Source organism: Gymnogyps californianus, chromosome 11 (genome assembly GCF_018139145.2).
Source record: "Gymnogyps californianus isolate 813 chromosome 11, ASM1813914v2, whole genome shotgun sequence".
Taxonomy (NCBI): Eukaryota; Metazoa; Chordata; class Aves; order Accipitriformes; family Cathartidae; genus Gymnogyps; species Gymnogyps californianus.
In genome coordinates this window covers 20,347,861-20,372,049 of record NC_059481.1, presented here as the reverse complement: position 1 = coordinate 20,372,049, position 24,189 = coordinate 20,347,861, and the positions used below count along the sequence as shown (strand labels likewise).

At 41.4% G+C, this 24,189-nt stretch overlaps 1 protein-coding gene across 1 annotated transcript in view; it reads left to right on the top strand.

Annotated features, from left to right (window-relative positions):
- The window catches only part of ADAMTS17 (ADAM metallopeptidase with thrombospondin type 1 motif 17), a 193,141-nt gene that overhangs the window by 146,204 nt on the left and 22,748 nt on the right, over positions 1-24,189 (top strand). Inside the window, exons 16-19 of the mRNA XM_050903173.1 lie at positions 2,694-2,851; positions 7,149-7,308; positions 9,298-9,433; positions 22,491-22,695. Of these exons, the coding sequence (XP_050759130.1) occupies positions 2,694-2,851; positions 7,149-7,308; positions 9,298-9,433; positions 22,491-22,695 (659 nt within the window). The remainder of the gene's footprint in view (positions 1-2,693; positions 2,852-7,148; positions 7,309-9,297; positions 9,434-22,490; positions 22,696-24,189) is intronic.

Genomic DNA, 24,189 nt, shown 5'->3' with positions numbered 1-24,189 from the left:
AAGTCTATGTAGAATAGCCCAGTATCGCTACAAACACTCCCACAGTAAATTAGACCCAACTGGTAAGTCAGCTGTGTTGCGCAGTTGACAAGAAGTTCAGTTCCTTGTCTCCTAAGCATATTAGGCAATTATATATAGCCTAAGCACACCTAGAAGGGTTTGCTGGCTATGGGGACTTGATCCAAAGAAATGACAATGGGAGATTTTCCTGTTAGCTTGAAAAGGCTTTAAATCAGCTCCTCTTACCTTCTTGCAACACAGTTAAGTGAAAGCCAAGGTTGTATTCTTTACTGGAAGAGAATAAAATAGGCATGAAATGCTGGAGGTTAAGAAAACATCTTGTTAAAGGCTTAGCCAAAAGACACAGTTAACCTTGAACTAAGGAAGCCCAGTAACACACGGGGTATTCTGTCTGTCTGATGTCAGGGCAAATTTGATCATGGTGCATGGATCTCCACAAAGGGGCCTGGGACTTTCTCTCTGTTAGAACAGGGTCTGCCAATTTTCTCTTCCCTCAATGCATCACACCGACATCTGGATAACTGTGCTTCCGTTCTAACGTAGAAAACACATAAATCCCTAAATCAGCTTGCGCTGATGAGCAACAGTAATGTGATGTCCTTATGGCTGGAGTTGTCTTTCAGTGTTTGAAGGATATCAGTGATCCTGATGCAACAGGTTATGCTGGAAGAAAGGACATGTTACTCCAACTATCTTTTCTTCTCAATATTTATCTTACAGGGCTTCCTTCTGCAGTAGAGCTTTCTACGTTCTCCTTACCGATGCATAGAGGCACTTCCTGACAGGATGGATGTGATCCTACAGCACCTGACCTTATGCATGTGTGTCCAGCTCATGGACTCTGAAAGGAGGGTGGCTGTGGCGGGCTGTTCCTTGCCTGCTGATGTTTTTTATTTATGGCCTGGTTTCCATCAAACCCAGGGGTAGATAGTATCTACCTCACCTGCTTCTGCCTTTTGAGAGCAAAGAAGGCATCAGGAAGTATCCTGACCATAAGCTTTGCTTATTTCTGATGCTGGAGCTTTATAATGCCTGTCTAGTTTTTCAACTTGCAAAAAAGCCTCTGGAGTAGTTTAGAACAACCTAAGGGCCACTCTAAATTATGCCTGCAGCTAGTGCTTGCAGGTTGCAATATTCTGCCCTCCAGGCTTGAGCACAAGAGGGTATTAAGCTGATCTGCCAAGTTCCCATTCTGTCCACCGGCCAGTCTCTGCTTTGTAACTTGACTTCTCTTTACAACTATGACAGCTAAATGTTAACTTGTTCAATGTTTGCATTATGGAGCACACACAAACTCAGGAACAGTTTTATTTTGCACTTGCAAATCTTCACATGTGTAACAACACAGAGATTTGATTGATCTTTTTCTCAAGGGAAGTTTAGGAAAATACAGTTTCAAAAGCTGGTTCTACTTGGAAACTAAAAAAAAAAAAAAAGAGCAGTCTACATAAAAATATACAGATCTTGCCTTGCAAACCAGACTTCAGTTTACAGCCGCTGGTGCTCTCATACTATTTCACCCCAAGTACCAGTTTTAATAGCTGTAAGAGTATAACACTGCAAGTATGTAAGTGTTTTACCAGAAGTATCTTCAGGTCATACTCAAGCAGCTACTCTGTGGTATTAGATTCTTACATCATGTCTGCCAATTTGGTATATGTGTCCGAATTTATGGTACCATCCATTTTTGTAAGATTAAATAGTTAGATTTGAGAATAATCCTTAAAGTGATCTAAGTGTTAATTTCCAATATACCAGATATTCCAGGCATGTTCATTTTACATACATGCCTACATGTTTCCCGTGTAACCTTTGACAAATAATATTGAGATTATTCCAGGAAGAATTATGGCTCTAACTGATTGTTCTCTGATTATGCTCTCTGTTTACAATCTGCACTCTGCTCAGCTTGGATAAGGAAAATGGGCTAGTAAGTTTTGCACTTTCCTAGTCAGTCAGTTCTACTTTGTGGTTCTTGCTTGTTAGCACAATGCTGTAGTATTTTAGTATTACTTTTAAATCCAAATTAAATCTGTCTTCACTGAAAATCAAAGAAAAACATTTCAGTTGTGCAAGCTTTCCTTTGCAAAAGCAGAGCTGTATATGTAACTGAATTCAACAATATGCCATAGGTATATGTGGTTTTTGCACATGCTCCTGAAATAGGTCAAACTATGGAAGAGTTCTACCATTTAGTCCTAAATTAGTAGTATTTTTTCAAGGACAGTGGGTAGTTATCTTTCCTTCCTTTTATTTCCTTTGTAACTCCTTCTGCACACTCTTTTTTTCTTCCCTTTAAATTTTCTGGCAGTGGAATGGCACAGAGAATGCCTCGAAGTTTTGGAACTGGAGAACATTGCTTATTCAGAAAGCAGAAAGTAATAATTTTAGGTAGTAAAACCTTAGCAAGACCAGTTTATGTGACATTTTTGTTACTTAATACAATGTTAATATAATTAGAAATGCCTTCATCAACTGAAATATAGAATATGCCCAACTTAGAAACATTGTGATGAGTTAGCTAATAGTATACTTCTTTTTCTTTTAAACTCATGTCCGTTACAAGGCTACTGCATCTTGTACTTCACATGGGTTGAGACAGAAGCTCAATAGTCTATATTGTAATTACAAATTCGCTTACATTTCATTCCATGGTGTTTGATTCATTCCAGCTTTAAAAGATTCCAGTAAGAGATCCATTAACAGCGACTGGAAAATTGAGCTTCCTGGTGAGTTTCAGATCGCAGGCACTACTGTCCGGTACGTGCGAAGGGGTCTGTGGGAGAAAATCTCTGCCAAAGGACCAACTAAAATACCACTGCACTTGATGGTAACTTTATATCCTTTGTTTGTGTTTCTTAAGTGATGCAACATAAAGGGTTTATATCCTAGCTGAAAGTTAAATTTTGATTGTTTGCTTCTTCACCAGTTTTTTTTCAAGGTATGCTGTAGTGCCTCTCTTTGCATTCTTTTGCAGCATTGCAAGGGCTGGAGAAACCCAGCTCCCTACTTAAATATAAATGATGCTCTATTCTCGAGAACATGCAGTGTCCCAGTAAGCTCATGTCCAGTACAGGATACTCCTGTAATGTGTCACAGACAATGTGACAGGTCCATTCTAGAGGATGTAGGTTTCCAGGGACCTTCTTTATTACATGGACATACCCACTCACACACATGAAAGGATATTTGCCGAAATATCTTCTCAGCTTATGCCAGAATGTATTCTGTGTTTAAATACACTGTTCCTCTAACAGAAGAGATGCAGATTTGGCATGTACAGATGATACATGTGAATTTGACCCTCTGTAGTGACTTAGTTACATACAGAAATTTTCCTTGTTTTCTTTATATTGTTTTTTCAATTTTATGTATTTTAAGGTGTACTTGAAAGTTTTTCCTAATGTTCAACATAGTCCTTCTGTTAACCAGGCATGTCATTTTATAAACAGTCATATGGCTGCTGTATGAGAACATGAGTGAGAAGTCCACAGGGGTGAGAAGAACAGGATTGTAGTCCCAGTCCTGTCACTAATGGGTGATGGGGTGACTCATGGGCCAGTCCCCTAATGTTGGTGGTAACCTTAACGCTTCTATCTGTAAGACATCTGTAATAATGCCTGTCTCATATATGTGTTACTAGTTGAAAGTCTGCAGAAAACTTTACAGTTTCTATAGCAAGGTTTGCATACAAACGTAGAGTATTTTAATGTATGCATTGTTTCCTGTAACTTTCTTATCCAATTACATTTTTCTGTGTACTGTTTCTTTTCCTTGTGACTTTTTGCCACATTTGTTCACTGGAGGCTATCTGTAAGCACTACTAAAAATCAGAAGTCTCTCCCTTTCTTCACCTGAATTTTTTAGCTTGCTGGTGTTCATTGTGCAACATTTCATGGCCCAGTTTGAAAAGCTGAAAAGTCGCTTGAACTTTTCACACACACACACACAAAATAATAATAATACTCCACTTTGTCAGTACTTTCTCTGTGTCAAAATATGCTGCATAGGAACAAAAGGTGTTCTGTCTTTGCTTTCTCAGTCAGATGCGTGAATTTACCAGGTTCACGTACAGACCAGTGTAAAGCTGGATTCAAGGAGATTACTACTGAAATATTCAGTGGTGCAGGTTTGGGCACACCAGCGCCTTCCTGACTTGGCCATGTAATTCAAGGTCTGCCCACACAAAGGTGTATACATGAGCCGCCCTGATCATCAGAAAAATCAGCTTCTGCTTGACTTTGGCCTTAACACAAGTCTTCCCTCCTGAAACCAGGACTCTGACAAAGTAACTTGTACTGCCAAGGTCTTCCTAACCTCATGTAAGAAAAAGGAGTTGCACAGGTGCTGCTTGTGAAGATGCAGTGCAGGGTTCCTTTGTCAGCTCTTGGAACCTTCCAGGGCGTTGCTTGGTTGAGGTATACTGCAGTAAAATCTGATAGCAGCATTTTTTGAACTTCAGCATCAGTAGAACTTTGTTTTTAAAGAAATACTCATTTCTCCTTCAGTAAGGAGTAACTAACTAACATAGGAAACTAGTGATTATGAGGTTCTCCATGAGTATCCTTTCCAGGCACAGACTGGCATTTTCAGCAGATATGAGCAGAGGAAGTTTTCCTTCTTCACCTTCGCCCCCAGAAATGATTAAAAAGGAGGAAAGCAGAAGTTACCAGACCGTTAAAAAACATGTGGCTTAAAATCACTGCCAGTCATAAACAAAGCACACGTGAAGTCTTTTCTTCAAATCAGATATTAATCTTTTCCTTGATACAGGGTAGTGGATTTCATTCTTTCAACGCAAGAAAGGCAGGATGGTTACCAGTTACCTCTAAATAGAAAACTGTTGTTCAAACAGTGGTGGAATACACTGGACTGACAAAGAGCCAGAAGCTTCAGTCAATCCATTGTGACCTGCATTTGAAACCAATTATACACATATACACACACACACCCCAATTATATATGGCTACGAAATTGCATGAAATTGGTTTCATATGGGCCTTTAGATTCACTAGTCTTGCACCCATATTGAGATAATAAGGATTTCTTTTTAGGAGCTGGTTTTTAATACTTGAGGCATTTCTCCAAGTGCATTGCTGTAAGTATATTTCTTGGAGGAATTAATGTTTGTGTAACTAGGCCTGTGCTAGACCTCCTCTTGGCAACAGAGGACAACCAAACACTCCCAGAGCATAAAGATGCTTTAGACAAGACTGATCAATTCTGTAGAACAAGCTGTTCATATCTCGTGCACTTAAAGAAAGCCAGAGCAGGACTTGAGTTCTCTGCCTCTGACTGCCTGGTATTTCAAATTGTGTTTAAAAAAAAAATAAAATAAAATTGTCTTTGAAACTGTAATGATGGCTGGCTAGTTTCAACCTTGGTATTCAGTTCTGGTAGTAAGGGTCCCCTGTACCTGATGCAAAATCATATCTTTGTTCCCCACATCTTCTGGAAGATGCTTTTCTGTCCAGGGTTATGCACTGTGCAGAGCAACTCGTGGGTGCTGAGTTTGTGTAGCCCCACAGTGTTCACTGCACAGACCTCCAGGATGTCAGTGGCTGCAAGCTGGACCCCTTCTTTCAGCACATATGGTTATTTTTTTGGTTAAATGAGCTTATGACAGCTTTAGTGAGATTATTGGTTAAGTAGGAGTGATTTCTGCAAGTCTGAATGGGAAACAATTATTGTTGGGACAAAATAGAATTTGCAAATTTGCTTTTTTTAATTGGGCAGCTGCTTGCTTTACTTATGATAGCCCTACTTAAAATCCCTTATTTGATAAGGTGCTGCTCCTATTTCAGCAGGTGACAAAAGCCAGCAGAATTCACCTGTCTAATGCTGCTGAGATTATGGGATAGTAAGTCTAAAGCCACACCATCAGCATTAGAGTAGTACTTCTGTGGCATTTGTTAATAGTGTGGTAACTCAGATTCCATGGACCTCATACTCCATTGAGTATCTTCCAGTCATTTCTGACTCAAGCCAGTGAAAGTGAGAGCCAAATGAAACCCAACATGTAAATCAAAACAGGACCAGAACTGTCATCTGCCTGTGGTGAAAAAATAAGCATTTTTCTCTGTTCCTCTGTCTTTGTTAATAGTCAGTGAATTTTGGAGTAATAATACTAGAGACATCACATGTGTCTCCATGGGAAATAATCAGCCTGCTGTTGGAAGCAGGTTTCACCTTCCTCTAACAATATGCAGGGTATGAAAATATATGTTGCCAGCAGCTGTATGATATGGCTCTTCCTTGTCATCCTTAGGTTTCCGAGACAATAAAATCCTACAGGTCCTACAGCTTGTCAGCAGGAATAGTCACGCTCACTTTGAGTGCCACATTTCCCAGGAGACATGTGACTTTTTTTTGCATTAGTTGTTTTTGCTTTGAGAAGGATCACCTTGTTCCTTCAGATGCGTTAATAAACATTTCTGCCTTCAAACTATGGACTGCTGCAGCCCAACTCAAATGCACCAGTAGATGCTGCAGCTCACAGAATCACAGAGTGGTTGAAGTTGAAAGGGACCTCTGAAGGTTGTCTCGTCCACACCCCCTGCTCAAGCAGCATAGCGTAGAGCAGGCTGCCCAGGACCGTGATCCATAAACAGTACAGGGTTAACCCAGAGCTTCCCTATTCTTTATAAAGGTCCCCAACCATAAGCCCGAGTCTCTGCACGAGGCTTGCAGACAACTTGCTTTCTAGAAAACAAGGGTAGGACAGGTATGATGAGTGACTTTTTAACTCTAGATGCTCATTAAAATAGTTATTATATGAAAACTTCTGATTTAATGCTTCCTGTTGTCTTACTATTTCTCTTCAGATAGCCAGTGGCCTCCTCATCACATCTGAGGCTTAAATGCACTGAATTCCAGGTTTAGACATCTCCATGACTGTTTTAAATATTCACAAATCATAAGCAGTTATTGCTCCTGCAGATGCCCTGTTTTACCAATACCACTGTAATTTCAGGTTTCTAGATAAAGATTTGGTTGCCTTTCACGAGATACTTACATTTTAGAAATATTGGCCCGAGACAGCATTTCCAGCATTACTGTCTCTGCAGTCTGTTGGCTTTCCCAGTACACAGCGTGTTGTAACAGCCTTTCTTTTCCTGCCGAACCAGGTGCTGTTATTTCATGACCAGAATTATGGAATTCATTATGAATACACCATTCCTGTAAACTATACTGCTGAAAACAGAAGCGAGCCAGAAAAGCAACAGGATTCTTTGTACATCTGGACACACAGCGGATGGGAAGGGTGCAGCGTGCAGTGTGGAGGAGGTAAGGCCATTTGGAAGCTTGGTGGGACTTGCCGTACGGTGTTTGCAGACACCAGCCATTAGAGAGGTGCCTGCAGAGGACAGTGTTGCCAAAGCATGAAGGAAACTGGCCATGGGAATGGATGTTGCCATAATGAACTCAAATGAGAGCTCATTCTCACCAGCTCTCCCAGCTATCATCCACATCCCCACAGTTAATTTTCACCCAGCATTTTGGCAGGGACACCGCTTTGTCGGCTCGTTACCGTAGGCTGGAACTGCACCTGGATTAGTGCTCCACGGATGGCTCAAGGCGCCGTGTGCAGCCCCATATCTCAAGCCTCCGTCACATTCTTGGAGCAGAGTTTTCACAGGTGTTCAGGCATGTTCACTGAAAGACACTTCCTTCCCTAGGGATGAAACAGGGGCAGTGCTGCTGTGACAACTCCCGGAGATTGCATCAGATGCTCTTAATGTGGGGTGGACTTTCTGGGAGTACACGAGCACGTTGCAAATCACACTTTTCAGATGATCCCTAGGATGTGCTGAGACAGATTTGCTGAAACCCTGGGGGGAATTGATGCCTGTGAAACCAGAGACTGGTTTGTCAGCCACTGTCCATTGAATTTTCAGTGCTGGAAGAAGTAGGTTTTTCCCTGAGGAAAATGGATCATTTCCATGCATTCTGGCCAGTCTTTCTTCACCAGCAGACCCGATTATTTATCATATTATATGACATGAAGAAAGAGTGTTCGTCTTCACATTTGATGGCTCACTGCCCTCAGTGTACTGAAATCATGGATTTATTTTTTTCTGTAAATAGAACTCATTTTAAAACGGACACTTACTTTTACTCATGTCTTAAAACAATAATTTCTTAGAGCCATTAAACCCTCACATGAATGAGTAGGAAATTTGTTTGTGGCTCTTTTGATTTGTGTTGCAAGCCTGCCACATATTTGAATCAGATCAGTACCTGGCAACATGGCTCCCACCAGTAGTAGCTTGGATGGCAATTGTTCTCTTATATTTTGCTTGTCAGATGCTTTTACTACTTATTGAAGCTGGGAAGGACCTTTTCCCTTCCATACAGACTTTTACAAATTTTTTATTAACAGAATTTGAGTTATTTTTTATTATCTGCTGCAGATCGTGAATAAACTCAATTTGATGCAGACTCAGGGTTAAGAAGAGGATCTGAGAAACCAAAATAATTAGCAGTAAGGCAAAGTCACATGGTGCAGGGATGGCATTTTCCTTGTCACATCTGGTCATTGTCATGCCGCCCTGTGGCACAGCTTTCCTGATGTCACACAGTGGAAGGCCAAACCCTGAGGGCCACAGTGCTGTGGTGAAACTCCTGATGCACAGACAGTTTATGTGAGAAATGCTGACTACTCCTAAGATGTCTCCTGCTGGCAGGGTATATCTGGAGGGCCAGAAGACAAGAAATAATTTATTTTGGTGGCTTAATTTCACCTCTTTGTGAAATACGAACAAGCCCCGTTTATCACTCTTGAACTCCATCACTCCTTTTCAACCTGACTCTTCCTGAATGGGGAGCAGCAAGAGGCAGCTGTCCTGTCATTATCAGTCACTGAGGGGTGGATGGTTGTGTGGCTTCAGCTTACATACATAATCTGTCCTAGGTGATTACAGGGCACAGCTACATGCGGAGGAGGAACCAGAAATGAAAGCAAATTGTTTTCAAGATTGTTTCCACCTTAAACACTAGAAAGAGAAAGCCCAACATGTTGTTCCTGTGAAGCAGTCAATTTCACAATTATTGGGGAAAGATTTGTAGCTTTTCTGAAAAAAAACCCAGAACAGTACAAAGGTAAGACAGAAGTGGGAAATAAGATTGCTTGCAGAGATGGTAGGTCTGTGTAGATTACAACTTGTAGAGATAGTAGGGAGCTCCTAGCTTTTGAGTTTTGGTTAACAAGTTGACATGGTTTTGTTCTTAGCCACTGGTTTCCTTTTTCAGGGTTGTTTTTTATTTGACTTGTAGGTGAACGGAAAACCATTGTGTCCTGTACTCGAATTATTAACAAGACTATGACACTGGTGAATGACAGTGACTGCCAACGAGTGAATCGTCCCGAGCCCCAGGTCAGGAAATGTAACACACACCCCTGCCAGTCACGGTAAGGAGTTAAAAGATAATAAAACCCAATATCCTTTTCCTTCACAAATCGCCCATTTCCAAAGCCTCCATCTGGTGAACATGGTGAAAATGTCTAAAAGTATTGGGTCACTTTGTTAGCCATAGTAACCAGCTGTAATATTCATTTCCTTTTGTTGAGCAGGTCAGATTTTCATTACCTCAGAGTCCATTTAATTTGTGGCCAGTAAGGCCAGATTCCATGCAAGCTGCCTTCATGCATTGTTTGAGGATGGTTTTCTTTTCCCCTTGGCTGCCTCCTGGGTGACAGAGCAACTTGCAGTATAAAGTTAGACAAGAGTGCAGTGACTGCATATCTAACCTTTTTTTTTTTTTTAAAATCAGCACAGAGTAGGGTCTGATTAATTGTCAAACAGTGCTACAAAAAATCTCAGAAACAACCCACAGCCTTTAAGCTACTATATCTGACCTGCTGTGTTGCATGCCTGATTTGTATTAGCATAGTTCAGACTGGGAGTCTCTAGGCGAGGAGTGTCTCTTCTTCATGTGAAGTTTGTACAGTGTCTAGCAACACCTGCATAGTTTTGGAAACATATCTGGATGTTGCTGAAGTCAAGAAATTATGATGAAACACATTTGAGATGCTTTCCTCAGTAAGGGTACTTTTCTGCATCAGTAGGAGTAATTAGAGATCTAATAGTAATAAGTTCTAAAAATAATAAAAAGCTCTCTTTTTAATTTGGCAAGCACTTTTAGCTGAATTAACTTTGATCTGCATTGTATAAAAAAGACATTTCTGGCCAAAATGACAAAACACAGGAATGCAAATTAATTTGTTTGGTTTGTTTGCTAACAAAAAAATCTCTTGCTCTGCAGTAATGTTTAGCATTGTGGAGTAATGTAGATGCTCCACTTCTGATAGTAGTTAGAACATAAAATCATTTTAGGATAAAGCTCAACAATATCAAAAAAAGCATATTCAAAACAACGTGCTAGCTGTTGCATCTTGTATAATCAGACAAGCCAGGGAAACGTACCTACAAAGCTAATCCTGCTGGCAGAAACAATAGGGAAAATGAGAAACAGCACACTTCCTTCTAATTAGACCTGCACTCTGATTAAAGTGCCCTGAAGCAGGGAAATCCAGTGTCAGGTAATCCATCAGTAAGGCTAGGGAGTTCCAGGTTTCATTTTCTGTCTGCGCTGCCTGGTATTGCTGCTGTTCGATATTGTGGCCATACTGCTTCCAGTGGTACTGAAAGGTATAATGAGATAGCCCATGTGCTTCTAGGTGTGTAAGGAGAGCCAAACTCCCAGTGACTTCAAGGAAACAGCTGTCATTTCCATGAGGAAGTTTCCTAAATTCAGTGATGCTGGGATTTCTGTCATGTCATTCTCTCAGAAAGACAGAAATAAGGAGCATCTGCTTGTGTTCCTTCCCTGGCATGAAATATTTCTTCTAGACCTTTTGTGAAGCCATTGGGAGGAGACTGGAGTGAGCCGAGGCAGGTATATGGAGGGGTTCCAGGTGGTAGAGATGAAGAAAAGGAGCTTACGAAGCTCTGGAAGAAGTGGGCAGCTTCTGCCTCTACTAGCTGAGAGCAACAAAGGGAAGTCTTGGCCATCGGGTCTGTTAGAGCCATGAGAGCCACAGTGCTGTTTCTCAATGGGATCTCCATGACCCTGAGCCCTTGGTGAAGTCTCCTCTTTGTTGCACTTTCACCATGGCATTGCTGCCTGTCCAGGACCGTGACAGTGGGTTAGGTTAAATCACACAAAACCTCCTGAGAAAGGAATACTCTGTTCCTGTATCCAGATTGTGTTCCTTTGGGGCTTCAGGTCCAGCCCTTAATGTTATTCCAAGGTATCTCTTCTTCTGTATGGAGTTACCAGGCAATTTATAGCCACAGTTTAGCACAGTTCTCCCCAGGAGCAATAAGCACTAGCACAGTGACACTCTCATTGGTCCATTTTTTTCAGAGCAATGACAGCAAACACCAAACGTGCTTAGTACCCGGAAAGGCCACAAAATCCTTGCTGATGATCTGATAGACCACACTCCCTCACACCCTCCGTGTAGACCACACTTTCACACTTAACATGCTTTTGACTGGAAACATTTTCAGAAGCACATTCTCTGTGCCTCTGTAGAATTTAAATTTCCACTTGCGTTTGCCCACCCAGATATTAGAAATGCATGCTTAGCATATTCTCTGACCAAGAACATCTTAAAGAAACCATTCTCTTTCACCATGTCAATGCTTTTTTTATGAGCCCTGAATTTTTTTTAGGGTTTCAAGTAAAATTATTGTAGCATCTTGTTACAATATGGTCCTTTCCTGTTTCCACTCAGACCTAAGCCCTTTACCTGAGTTCAGAAGAAGGAACAATGCTTTCCTTTCTGTAGTAAACCTGCTCTGTTTTGTGCATTTTGAACTACATTTACACTTTTACTCAAAATTTAAGAGAATCACCTTACAGAGAATTTATCTCTAGGGAAGGGTCTTATGGCCAGCACAGGACTGGGTCATAGGACACTCAGTCTGTTTCTCTTTTGGATGTGCTGTGTGACTTCAATTCACTATCCCACACTGTCCCTTTGCTTCCTCTCTCAATCCACGTATAATCTGGATTGCAAACTCTTTGGGATGGGGTGAGATCATGTTGTTTAAATGGAGGAAGAGGAGGAGGCTATTGCTGTTGAGATTGTAATAAAAATTAAAAAATAATAACCCATGTTATATAGAGAGAGTGATCTGGAGGAAAAAAGGGTATGATATTAGTAACAGTGTCTTTCTTCCAGCACGATCCCAAAGTGCTTTGCAAATTATATATCCCTTTGAACTTCAGCCACCTCTTGGGAGAGCCAAATGACGCGGGGCAGGGGACAGTAGTTTCATGAGGCCAAGGAGAAAATTAGAGCTCTGCAACTGCAACCCAGCATCTGAAAAAAACAAAGCAGGTTTGAAAAAAAGGATTGGATACACTGACATGTTTTAAAATTAAACGTCAGAGAAGAGAATTTTCTTAAGGGTTTTGTTGAAACTGGCAAAAATAAAAGAATCTTTCATTCTTTATTATTGTTACTCTTTCACCTTTTAAAAAAATGCCTCTTTTTCTTCCTATTTTATTTTTTATGTTCCTTGACCCTCTTTTTCCATTAAATTCTTTACAGCTTCCTTTCCTGTCCCAACTGCACCCTATTAGCACCTCTTTATTCTAATCCTTTGCCTAGCTCTTTAGATATTTTTTACAAAACCCTGCTGTAACCAGATGGAATCTGGATTCTTGCATGCGGTGCGTATGGGTTGTTTCCAGCACACTGAACACCAACCCAAATATATAGGCAAACCCAGCACTCATGTTGGCACAAGACTCAGAAATCACAGATCACATCAGCTGTTATTACTGAAAACATAGGTCGGCCAGTGGCCACACACTTCAACATGCATGGTTGGGTCTATGAATATGAAACTGCTCCCCTCTAATGCAGGAAAAGAACCAAAACCACATGAAATTTCCCAACTGTTAGAGTTGTAATGGCCTGTATGCAAACACTGTTAATTTTCCTCCTCTTTGCTGTAATAGATTTTAATAGAGGTTGAGTTCTTTCAGGGACCTGCTGAATATGTGGTGTTCCTACACAGATGCTTAACAGCAGCATAAAAGCCAGAAATCCCTGCCTTCATCTACAGAAAACCACAGGAGACCTGAGCCCTTATTTTCACTGTTTAGGACTTGAAAGTATCTCCTGAGTCCAAGGGTTAGGTTTCTGCTACTACAAGCAGCATGTCATAGACTCCTTTCCATAAACTGATTTTGCTCCACAGTCTCCTTCCCTCACTGGAAGGCTCTTCTGTGACGTTGCTGTTCATGTGGGTCAGGATCTTTTCTTTCCAGCCTTAATTATTCATTGTCATTTTTCAGCCATTTGTTCTTGCATCAGCTCTGTTCCTTTGCTTATACAGTATTTTCCCTCCCTAGCTCTTTGCCGTGAGTGAAGTGCCATATGATACAGCGAACCAGTCTATCTCCTCCTTCCATCATTCTGCTGGGCTAAATCCATTACTTTTCTTCAACTTCTTATTGGATCAGAGACTGTGCATCAATTCTTCATTCCCTTGGTCACCTTGGTCACCTTCTCTACTAGTGCTCTAATTTACGTTATTTAAATTCATAGTTTGAGTGCATAGGTGACCAGAATTGTATGGAGAATCCCAGTCTCAATCCAATCTAGCCCTTACACAGTTGCATTCATACTCTCCTGTCTTCATTGGTAGTAACTCTCCTGATAAATGCTTTGCTTTTTTCATGGCTGCATCATATTTGTGGCTTACAGTCATTCTAGATGTTTTCCTTCTCATTTGTTTCAACATATGAATCCTACTTTAACGCAGAAATGCTTGTTATTAGTCCCTAAGCACACAACCTTGCACTGTGTGCTATTAATTTTCATCCTATCTCTGTTATTGCAGTACTGAAGGTTATTTAGTTCTTCCTGTATGACATCCTAATCCTCTGTTGCATTGACAACGCTTCTAGACTTTGTATTGTCAGCATTTTCTCAAATTTTTCAGCAGTTTTCTTCTTTTTGTGCCAAGGACATTAATGAACATACTAAATTAGATCAAATGCAAGACAGATCTTTCAGGAAGTCCACTGGTAACTAATCTAAATTCCTCTCATACCTGATACTCCTTTACAGCACTACACTGTGGCCAGCTCTCACCCACCATACGAATTACACATTGATATCCGTGTTTCCCAGCATATCACCAGTTTCTCCAACTTACATAAGCATTTCCAGTGCAGCAGCAGCAGCTCTTTGCTGATAACCAAATAGATTAAATCTACCACATTTCCTTTGTGTGGAAAAGCAGTTATTTTAATCAAAGAAATACAGCCAATGAGTTTTGCCTGGAGGAAGCCTATGTTGCATCCATTTACCACTATGTCCTTGATTATTGTTTCCCTGCAAATGCGCTCTAAAAACTGGCACGCTGCTGAGGTCAGTTCTGTGGTTACATGGATTGCTTCTTTCTTTCTTTCTTTCTTTCTTCTATTCCCCTTTCACTTTTCCATCCATGGACTGGAATCCAACGCTGTGCTCTCCAAGGGCTCACACACCGCAGTGACGCCCGCTGGGGAAAAAATGAAGCCAATTGTAAGAGTCAGCCAAGGCCCCAGCTGGCTCAGCACCTCGACGACCTGCCCGAAAGGCTAGTGACCGCTCAAAGCATGATGCCTCAGTGTGTGATGATTGATAGTGCCCATTGCTTTGATTCCTGGTCTGATTTAAGCTCATGGTGCTTATCTGTATGACCCTTGCTGTCTGAGAGTCCACCTCTCCCTTTAGACTCCACCATATATCTGTGACAGTGCTCTGTTTAAAAGTCCAAGAATACAGAAATCAGTCTGTCTCCCTGATTCTGGTCTGTTTGCACCATGTTTATTTGTGTTATCATCACAGGGAGATGGGGAGCAGAACAGTTTTGAATTTATTTTGTGAGGTGAAAGTCTTGCAAATAGTAGAATTTGGGGAGGAGCAGTATGATGGAAAACTCCTTGAGAATGTTAGCAAATTACTTGCAGGGCTGTATGGAAATTATACTAAACTGGAGGGACATATTGGGAGTGTCTGTTAACTGAAGGGACTGAGCTAGACATTTAATGGTTCCAAATGGGTATATTCTTTCATTATTGCAGTCAGACTCTTTTGGAACCTGTACAAATGTTTATCACCCATAAGGTTCAATGGCAACAAGTTCAAAACCTTATCTGTGCCTTGTGCTAAGAAACATCTCCTTTGGTGTGTTTTGAATTTGGTTACATGAAAAAAAGAAAAGAAGGAACAGCCATGGGGAGGGTTTCAAATCATTTTAGCCTGGAAATCTGGCATAAATAGTAATGTTAGCACCCTCTGATCCAAGGAGGCACCACGTAAGAGCTCATTTTGAAGTACTTCCCAAAACTGGAGTTGGGATCTCTAGAATCAGTTTGAGCTTAATGAATTTGCCAGGACTGTGCTGGACACCGTGCAAGACACGGTGGCTGCAGGCGGCTGAGCGAGCGGGCAATGCTGCGCCCTGGTGGCTGCTCTTCAGGGAAACCATCCTGGGCTGCCGGCGGTGGGCAGCTGCAGCAGGTCTCTGGCAGGTCTTGCAGGAGTAGAAGCCAAATGCTGTAGACCAGAAAGCCTGAGACACTTCTGGGCACCTTTGTGGGTGGGTAGCTGATGTCCTGTTGTGGGCACGTCTGGTTATCGCCATCCACTAGAAGGAGACAAAATCACATGCATTCCAGGTTGTAGGCAGTTCATCAAGTACAGCAACAGGCAATCAGTAGTTAATTAGCTACTGAAAGACAAAAAGATACTTTCAAGCAAATCCAGCAACTCAACTCAATGAAGCAATTCTGGAAGAGAAGTAAAAGAAGGCTTGGGAACAGACAGAGAGTAGAATGAGGAGGGCTTATTGGCTACTGCTAAATGCATTTACATCAAATAATTCAAGATGACTTGCTAGAGCAGAAGTTAATTTGGCATTAGTTTTCACATGGAGTCATGAGACAGGTTTCTTAGCTTTGGTGTAAACACACAGGCTGGCTTACATCACAGTTTTTCCCATTATAACGTTTGACTCAACAACCTTATGGTTGAACATTGCCGCCTTTTAAAATGTTAAATGATCTGTGCTTCTTTGGTTTGAGGCTCTTCAGGCCAAGTGCAGTCTTTACCCATGAAGAAGGATTAGCAGAATAATCTAGCAAAATATTTAATTGTGAAATTTGCTCCTACTGCTGCCTGCTGTAATGCTCTTCACGCTGTTTACATCCTGTGGTGTGAGCTGAGGAAAAGGCACTGCCCTCCTTGAAAGGCAGGGAATGGAGCTGGACACCAGTTGCCCCATCAAAGGTACACCAGGATCAGAGTAGGGGTCACTCGCTGCAAAAGGGCTCTGAGGGTGCTGATATTCTCTGCCTTAGTGTAGTGAGGCAGCTGCCAGCAAGAAGGACACCTACTCACACCAACGCCACACTGAGTCCTCTGAAACTGAGTGATCTGCTCGATTTGGGGGAGGGAGGAGGGAGAATACAATGTCTTCCATTTAAAAAAAACTTCCCGAGGTGCATGTAAATTATAAAACATTGTCCTATGGCTGATCTTATAATTGGTGGGAAATTAAAAAAAATAAAGCTGTCAAAATGATAATCACTAAAGAAAAAAAGAAACCTGTGTGAGTGAAAGTTGGCAAGTCTGTTAGCAGAATGACTACTGTACTGGAAAATTACTGAGCACTGTTTATAAAGGCAATCAGACAGGAATGTTAGTCTTGGAGTCCTACTTTCGACATCAGCAGCTGTATTATTCTACTAGATTCCTTGTACTTTTTTCCAAAAAAAAAAAAACCTTTTAGTGACTGGGTGTGGCACAACCTGTTCCCAAAAGTCAAGATTCACCTGATTATTTTGACCCCAGTGTAGCAGAGAGACAGTGGAGAGCTTCAGAAGTGTGTAGCAGAGATACAGTGGAGAGTTTCAGAAGTGTGTAGGGAAAGATACAATAGCAGTGTGTGGTATTTCATGGAAATCATGAGTCCATTTGTAAACAGTGTTGTCTTGCTTCTACATATTCAAGCATGAACTTTGTTTGAGAGCTGTAAGCAAAAAATATCTGACTGTCAATTCCACATGACTGATTCTCAGAAATCTTTTTCAATTCTCCCTGCTAAAATTATCCAATGTGAAATCCTGGCCCCACTGCAAGTTGGTCTGAGTTTTGCCTAATGTCAGTAGTGCCACAGTTTCACCCAGATGCCTCAGAAAACGAAGAGCGACTTCGACATGATTTTGCATCACAAACAGATGCTAAGGACAACCAGTGCTAACTAGACATGGAGTTATCCTCACCTGTACATTAGTGCAACAACGTATGTTAAACCAAAAGGTATGCAATAAAATCTATTAGAAATAGAACCCTCAGATTACACTGCTTTAGATTAGTTTCTGTCACAAGTGCTTTTTCAGACTAGCTATGTCTTGTTTAGTAGCAAATTCCCCCTGATACTTTATTCAGCAGTAGTACAGGCTCTTAACCAGTTGTAGTTAAGGGCCAGTTCTAAAAAACCAGGTTTAATAAAAACAGAAAAATTTGTGTTATTGCAAATGTGTCTTTAGTCACATCCAAGCTATTATTGTGAAAGCAGGGAAATGAATTTCACTGTAGCACTGAGGAGGGAACAAAAGTAACACAATGCCTGTAGATAGCGAGTGCATGTGTGAGTATGTCGTGGGTGTTTAGTTAGTGGAACAGAACCGTACTTGCAGGCACTGGTCTTCTGCAGGGCTCGAGACAGAAATAACCAGGTGAAATTTAATGGGCTGCAATATTTACCCTAGAACATGTAATGACTTTATGTTATAAGAGGCTACAAATCTCTGAAAAGTGACCTCGTCTTTTGATTGCACTCCTCCACGCCATCCTTCAGCCTTGACCCCTTTTATCTTCATAGCATTTTTTCCCAAATCCTTAGCTACAAGTCTTCATTTGCAGACATTCATCTCCCCTGGGTTTATGTACCTAGTGCTGTAGACAATTTTTTTCCTAGAAAATGTGGGAGTCTTAGGCAAGTAGGTAGAGTGGATAATTCAAGGTTAATGACTAATCCAGACCATAGAAAGATCAAATGATGAACTGAACCTCCAAAAGATATTTCAAGTTTGCTCCAGGGGCCTGCCAGATGAGTGTTGCCAAAGCAGATTAGAAGAAGAACTCCCAATTCCTCAGCAGAGATACTGAGAGGTCAGGGGTTGAGGAAGACTCAGAAGACAAAGATTTAAAACAGCCCTCTCAGATTGCATGTCCTGCCCATCCCAGCTTTTTGAGGCTATAGAAAAACACACCCTTCTGGGCATTTTTTAGCTAGAAAGACAGCCACTGACTGGGTTAAAAAATCTGTGCTTAAAAGCTCATCACTTTCTTCCTAAATCTAACCACCAGCAGGGATCATCTAGCTCTTGGATCTTCTATAGAGGTACGATTACAAAAAATAATACCATGGATAAAGCCATCCCTATGGTTGTGAGAAAGATGAGTGTGTTTCTCACATAAATCAGTGCTTGTTGGAAAAATGAGAGGCTCTCCAGGGACTCCAGCTAGAGCACTCACATGGTCCAACAGAAGATAGGTTATAATCTGGGAGGGAAAGACCAAACTGAAAAGAACTGTGGTGTCAAGCATTCCCTAAGATCAGTTTACAGGCTTAAAACATAACTGGAAGCCAAATGCTCTATATGGTATACACAGGGCTTAGTGTACAACAGTTAATTGGCTTAGTTAATAATACAGAGCTAGCTTGGTGTTTTGAGTTAGAACACTGGGTTTATTTTTTACATTGTCATAAGAAAAATACTTACCATTTTTAAAAAAAATGAAAAGTAAGTCTCGTTCTTAAACACATACAGGTGTGTTCAAAAGGTGTAATGACAGTGTAGAGAGGAAAATCTGTCTGTAGTGTAATTTAATAGTAACCATAATGTGATACTATTTGTACATCACATTTTCTTCTCTATATGTATGTTACTTGCAGATAGTAATTATGCTAATACCTTGCTGCACATTCCTTTACCAAAATGTGAAACTGGCAGGAATTTTCATATTTAATCACTTTATCCATAAATCCCTTGTCTTTCCACTTTGGTTGTGAACGATGTTGTTGAAATATAGTTGCAGTGATTCTGTGTCTTACAGGCACTAAAATAATATTTTCAGCTGCCTATGAAGGGAGCTTCAGGAGAACTGTGGGGGAAGATCAGGGCACTGCCAGTACTGCACATAGGACTCGCATTTACTTGTTTGCCAGATCATTTTACAAGCCGTTGAACCAAGCAGAGATTTCACTGAGAGGATGAAGTTTTGTGGTCAAAGTGATCATCCCCATGATGCCTTTGAAAATAGCCTACTTTACTGATATTATTATTCTTCAAACATTTACTGTCACTTGTCTCTTGAAGATGAAACTAAACCCACCACTTTAAAATAGCCTTTAATTTCTAAGTATTTTGGTTCCATGTTAGCAGCAGTTGTCACAAGTAGGACGGAGTGGGCTGTGAGCTTTCAGAGATCCCTTACACTATAGCCCCACCTTATTTGTAACCATTGGGCTCAGATCAGGGATGGATATAGTGGATCGGTAGCTGAAGCTGGCCATACAGATGCCACTCTGACAAAAAAGTTGGAGATTGCATTTTCACCACAGGCACAGCTTTGTATTGATTCCCTGGGGTTTGACTCATGCCCTGTGCAATCATTCTTCTCATGATGATGATAATATTTGTTTTTTCTGTGCCAGTTTTCCAGTTACACTGTGTCATATCTGTGCTAGAGCAACACTAACTAGAGACCACTGAACAGGGGGATAGAAACGAGGTGATTTCTCCCCTCCACAAGAGCAGCAACAAAAAAAAAGGGGGGGGGGGGGGGATTTTCCTTCCTGAAAGGAAAGTCATAACCTTACTTCTTAAGGCATCTTGGAAGTAGTTGGCATGCTGCGTGCTGCCCATCCTAAATGCAAGCTCACAGACAACCTCTGCCAAGAATGTATTTTTATCTTTCTCTTTTGCTTTCAGTCCCTTTCCCTTTTTCCTTTGCCAGTAGCTGTAGATCACAGTGAGAGTACAGTGCTGAAGTGAATATTAGTTCAGTGGAGCCTGTACAGAAACCATTCCCGGCCCTGTGACTCACATTCAGCTCATCAAGCAAAGTCACTGTTCCCCCCCCCGCCATGCCCTTGTGGAGAGGTTCCTTCACCAGATAGATAACTCCCTCTACATTTGCTCTGACAGGGCAGAGCCCAGCTGATATCAAGAGAGCCTGGCTATTAATTTTCATGAACACTGATTTCTGCACTTCAAGGCTATTTTTGTCAGTCTTTCAGCCCTAGTATTTGATTACCCAGCTGGCATTTTCCCATTCCGTAAGCAAAATATCAAGCACTCGGCCACAGAGATGCACCAAAACTACTGTCTAGAGAAACACGTTTGGTGTCTTGCCAGCTGTTTTAGCCAACGGAAATTCGCAGATGTGTCAACTGCTTTAATGCACAGAAACATTTGAGCGGGGCCCTGTTCCACAAAAGACAGGTGGCCAGCCTGCCCAATCCCGTCCTGCTCAAACCAAATGGCTTCTGCCTTCACTGTCAACGCCGTCATCAGTGCTCACACCAGGTCATCAGTCATAGCATTTGGCAAATGAATTCATGACAATTGCACCAAGTGAAGATGTTTCTACAAATTGTGCTGAACTGATTTTTCCCCGTTCAGGAATGGGAAGATGGGAGACAGTTGTTTGATTTGTTTAGGAGAAGTTACGCGGCAACTTCAAAAGAAATGTGGTTAATAAGTTGGCATGTATGGTGCTCTACCTGGACTTCGGGAGCCTTCAGCAAAATGAAATAGTGTTTCTGAGCAGACTTGTTTTTGAGAAGTCTTATGTGAGCCACTTATCATAATGGACAACCCAGGACTGGGTGACAAGTAAAAGATTCATGGTGCAAGGATACTAATCTAGATGACAGTCCTAAATAACAGGCTAGAAGGTCAATTACCTGATGAAAAAGGCATGATAGCCTTCCGGTGCACAGTGCCTACACAGTTATTGTTCCAGTCTTTCACTTCATACAGGAATGCCTGTAATTACAGAGAACATGTTCCTCATTGACAGATTGCAGGAAGCGTAAAGATCGATGCTGCTTGTCTTTAGGAAAAAAATCGTCCCTCCCTACATACCTCCTAATTCAGATTCTTCTTAGACATTTTATTCACTGCCTTGGAGCCCAGCTCTAACCACAGTGGTGCTTCCAGCACGTGCTGGAGTTAGTGGAAGCCTTTCAGTTGGCCTTACACTGAGCTGGAAGACGAAAGGGTGAGGATGCCTCATTCCCCTTGCATGCCCACAGCTGGAGACTGCTCACAGGAGCAATGTGTTCCTTACTTTGGAGGAACCCGAACACCTCACAACGTTGTGCTGGGTGTTTGCCAAAGAGCCTTTAAAGACATAACAAAGCAGACAACAAAAAAAAGGCCATGTATTTGTTCCCAGCACGCTTTGATCGAAGGGGAAGGAAATGGCAACTGAAATGTGCTTACAAAGTAAATGAATCCCAAAGACTCAGAGAAACAATGGGTATAGGGAGATACCCCCCGCCCCCATCCAGACTGGGTTATGGCACATCCTTGTGAGCTACGGAAGCTTTGAAACAACATTGTAGGATCCTTTCTATAGGGAAAATCTTGTCTTTTTAAGTACTTCTTGAGCCTTGGCAGTTAAATGCAATTCAGATTTTCTAAGAATGAATGTGGCCAGTTATTCTCCATTTTTGAGGTCCCTAATGCCATGAACTTCAAACAGATGAGATTCCAGTTAAACATCCTGGAAAGCCCAACTATGAAAAGTGAAATCTCACCAGCAGCTGTGAGAGGGTGAACTACAAGTGAGGCAGGAGATGTCTTTGCATTCTGATAGTCTGGGATGTAGAGGATTTGTATGCTTTGAGGTTGTATAATGTAGGGCTAGAGAAGCTGACTCTGGTCCTGGATGCGGGAAAGCCATCTTGGGCTAGGTGTCTGGCTGTAGCACCATCCCAGCTTGTACACAGTAAGTATAGGTTCTCTGCACAGCTCCACTGCACAGTGAAGATGTGCATGCAGATGTAGCAGTGATTTTCCCAGGTACCTCTCAAAGGCAACAATATTTGTGGGATAGGATGGTCTGCAGACAAGTCTGTCTTTACCTGGGGGAAAAATGCAGCCACATTGTAGAGACTGGGGGTTAAAGGGAGCTATACAGAGTTTGTGTTTATGTCTAGTATGGAAACAGAAGCGGATATTCACTTGTATACCAACCCTTTTCTGCTTTACACACTTTGGCTTCCAAAGGTACCTGATCTCAGTGTGACGGCAATACAGCACCATTGAAGAACCCACAAATCTAGGAAGAGGTGCCCATTTCTCACTGTTTTTAAGTGAAGCATAATGTTTTGTCCCACCAGTTTTTTAACATTCCATCTCTGTCTCCTTCCCAGGTGGGTGACTGGCCATTGGAGTCCCTGCTCTGCTACTTGTGAGAAAGGTGTCCAGCACCGGGAAGTGACTTGTGTTTATCAGTTGCAAAATGGCACCTATGTTAACACAAGAGACCTTTACTGCCTTGGCAACAAACCAACAACAGTACAAAGCTGTGAAGGACGGGACTGCCTTTCTATCTGGGAAGCATCAGAGTGGTCAAAGGTAGGAACTTGATTCAAGGAGCCAGACTGCACACAGCTCTGGATACACTGGTCCTAATCCAGCTAAGTGCTTAAAATTAAGCGTGTTCTCACAGTCAGCATACTCAGTGCCTCACAGTATTGGGGCACTGGGTAAGACTGTCGTTTGTTGAGATGGTCAGTTTGGAGCTGAGGTTTGTATTCCATACTAGATGAGTTATTAAGGCAGGTTTTAGATATCATGCTATAGTAGCTATATCTTTCCATCTGAAAACTCTGACCAGCAAGGAAAAACATTTCACTGACCTGAGGCCAGAAGTGTAGTAACCCACCAGGGCTTCTGGCTCCATTTAAATGCAGTATGAACCAAATACCAGATTTATCAGGCATCTGCGTGTTACAGAAAATGTACAATCTTTGGGCCTTATCTAGCCTTCTTTTGTGTAATTTCAGAAACATGGAAAAGCTGGTTATACTTCATATAAAAGGTGCATCTCCACATAGTTCCAGACTTAAGAAATTATTCTCAAATACTATAAATGCATTTCAGATATAAATGAAGTGTGGTCTAGACAGTTAGCCTGTGTTTTGTTTAGCAACAGAGTGAACTGGGAGTATGCCTACAGTTCATGACCAGGACTCAGCTAATACAGGGCAACTTTGTCTGTACCTTGTGAGTACCAGTCTTAATAGGATGTCCATGTTAGTTTTGATATTGTATCTGTTAGGCTCATCTGAATGATGAGAAGGTCCTTTCACTCTTGGTGCAGTGCTTACAGCTCTACCAGTCTCATGCCAGACTGGCTGTGTTATGGGACTGTCCAGCAATAGTCATTTCTGTGGGAGGGATCTTTCCTTGTTACTCATCTCTATTTTGAAACAGTGAGCTCCTGTTTAAAACATTGTCAAAGAGCTTTTGGAAAATATTATTATTAGAAATGTGCTTAAAAGTTACAGAAGCTCAGGATACAAGGAATCTTGCACTGAGGAACAATGTCTCTTAACAAACACAATGGGATGCCATTGTCCACCTTTTGAACCGGAAATCTCTGGCAGGCGAGATGATAGTTAAGTGAGGGTAGTGTTTCCTTTCAGTAGGAGACTGTATCTGTTCACTAATGCATGAGATTCATTTTCTTTTTCTCATTTCAAAAGATGTGGAGAAACACACCAAAGTTTTAATAAGTTGTCTGACAGGTCTTTTGTGTGTTACAGAAGTAACCCTTTCAGATGATGCCCTCTTTATTTCTTATAGCTGAACCAGCTGAACTGTTTATAGCTGAGATGATTCTTATGGTGCAGTTCCTACCTGGTTTACATGTGGAATTTTTACTTGGGTCTTTTGTTAACAATCCCAAGTACTTCTCTCTGCTTTTTAAGAAATGGAGTAAGTCAAGATACAGAAGACTTCTCCCAGAGTGGAAATCTTCCATATTTTTGACCACGTAACTCATTTGCAAATACATAATATTTTTAGATCATTTTTTCAATAACTGGTTTACTTTTCCTTTGATAA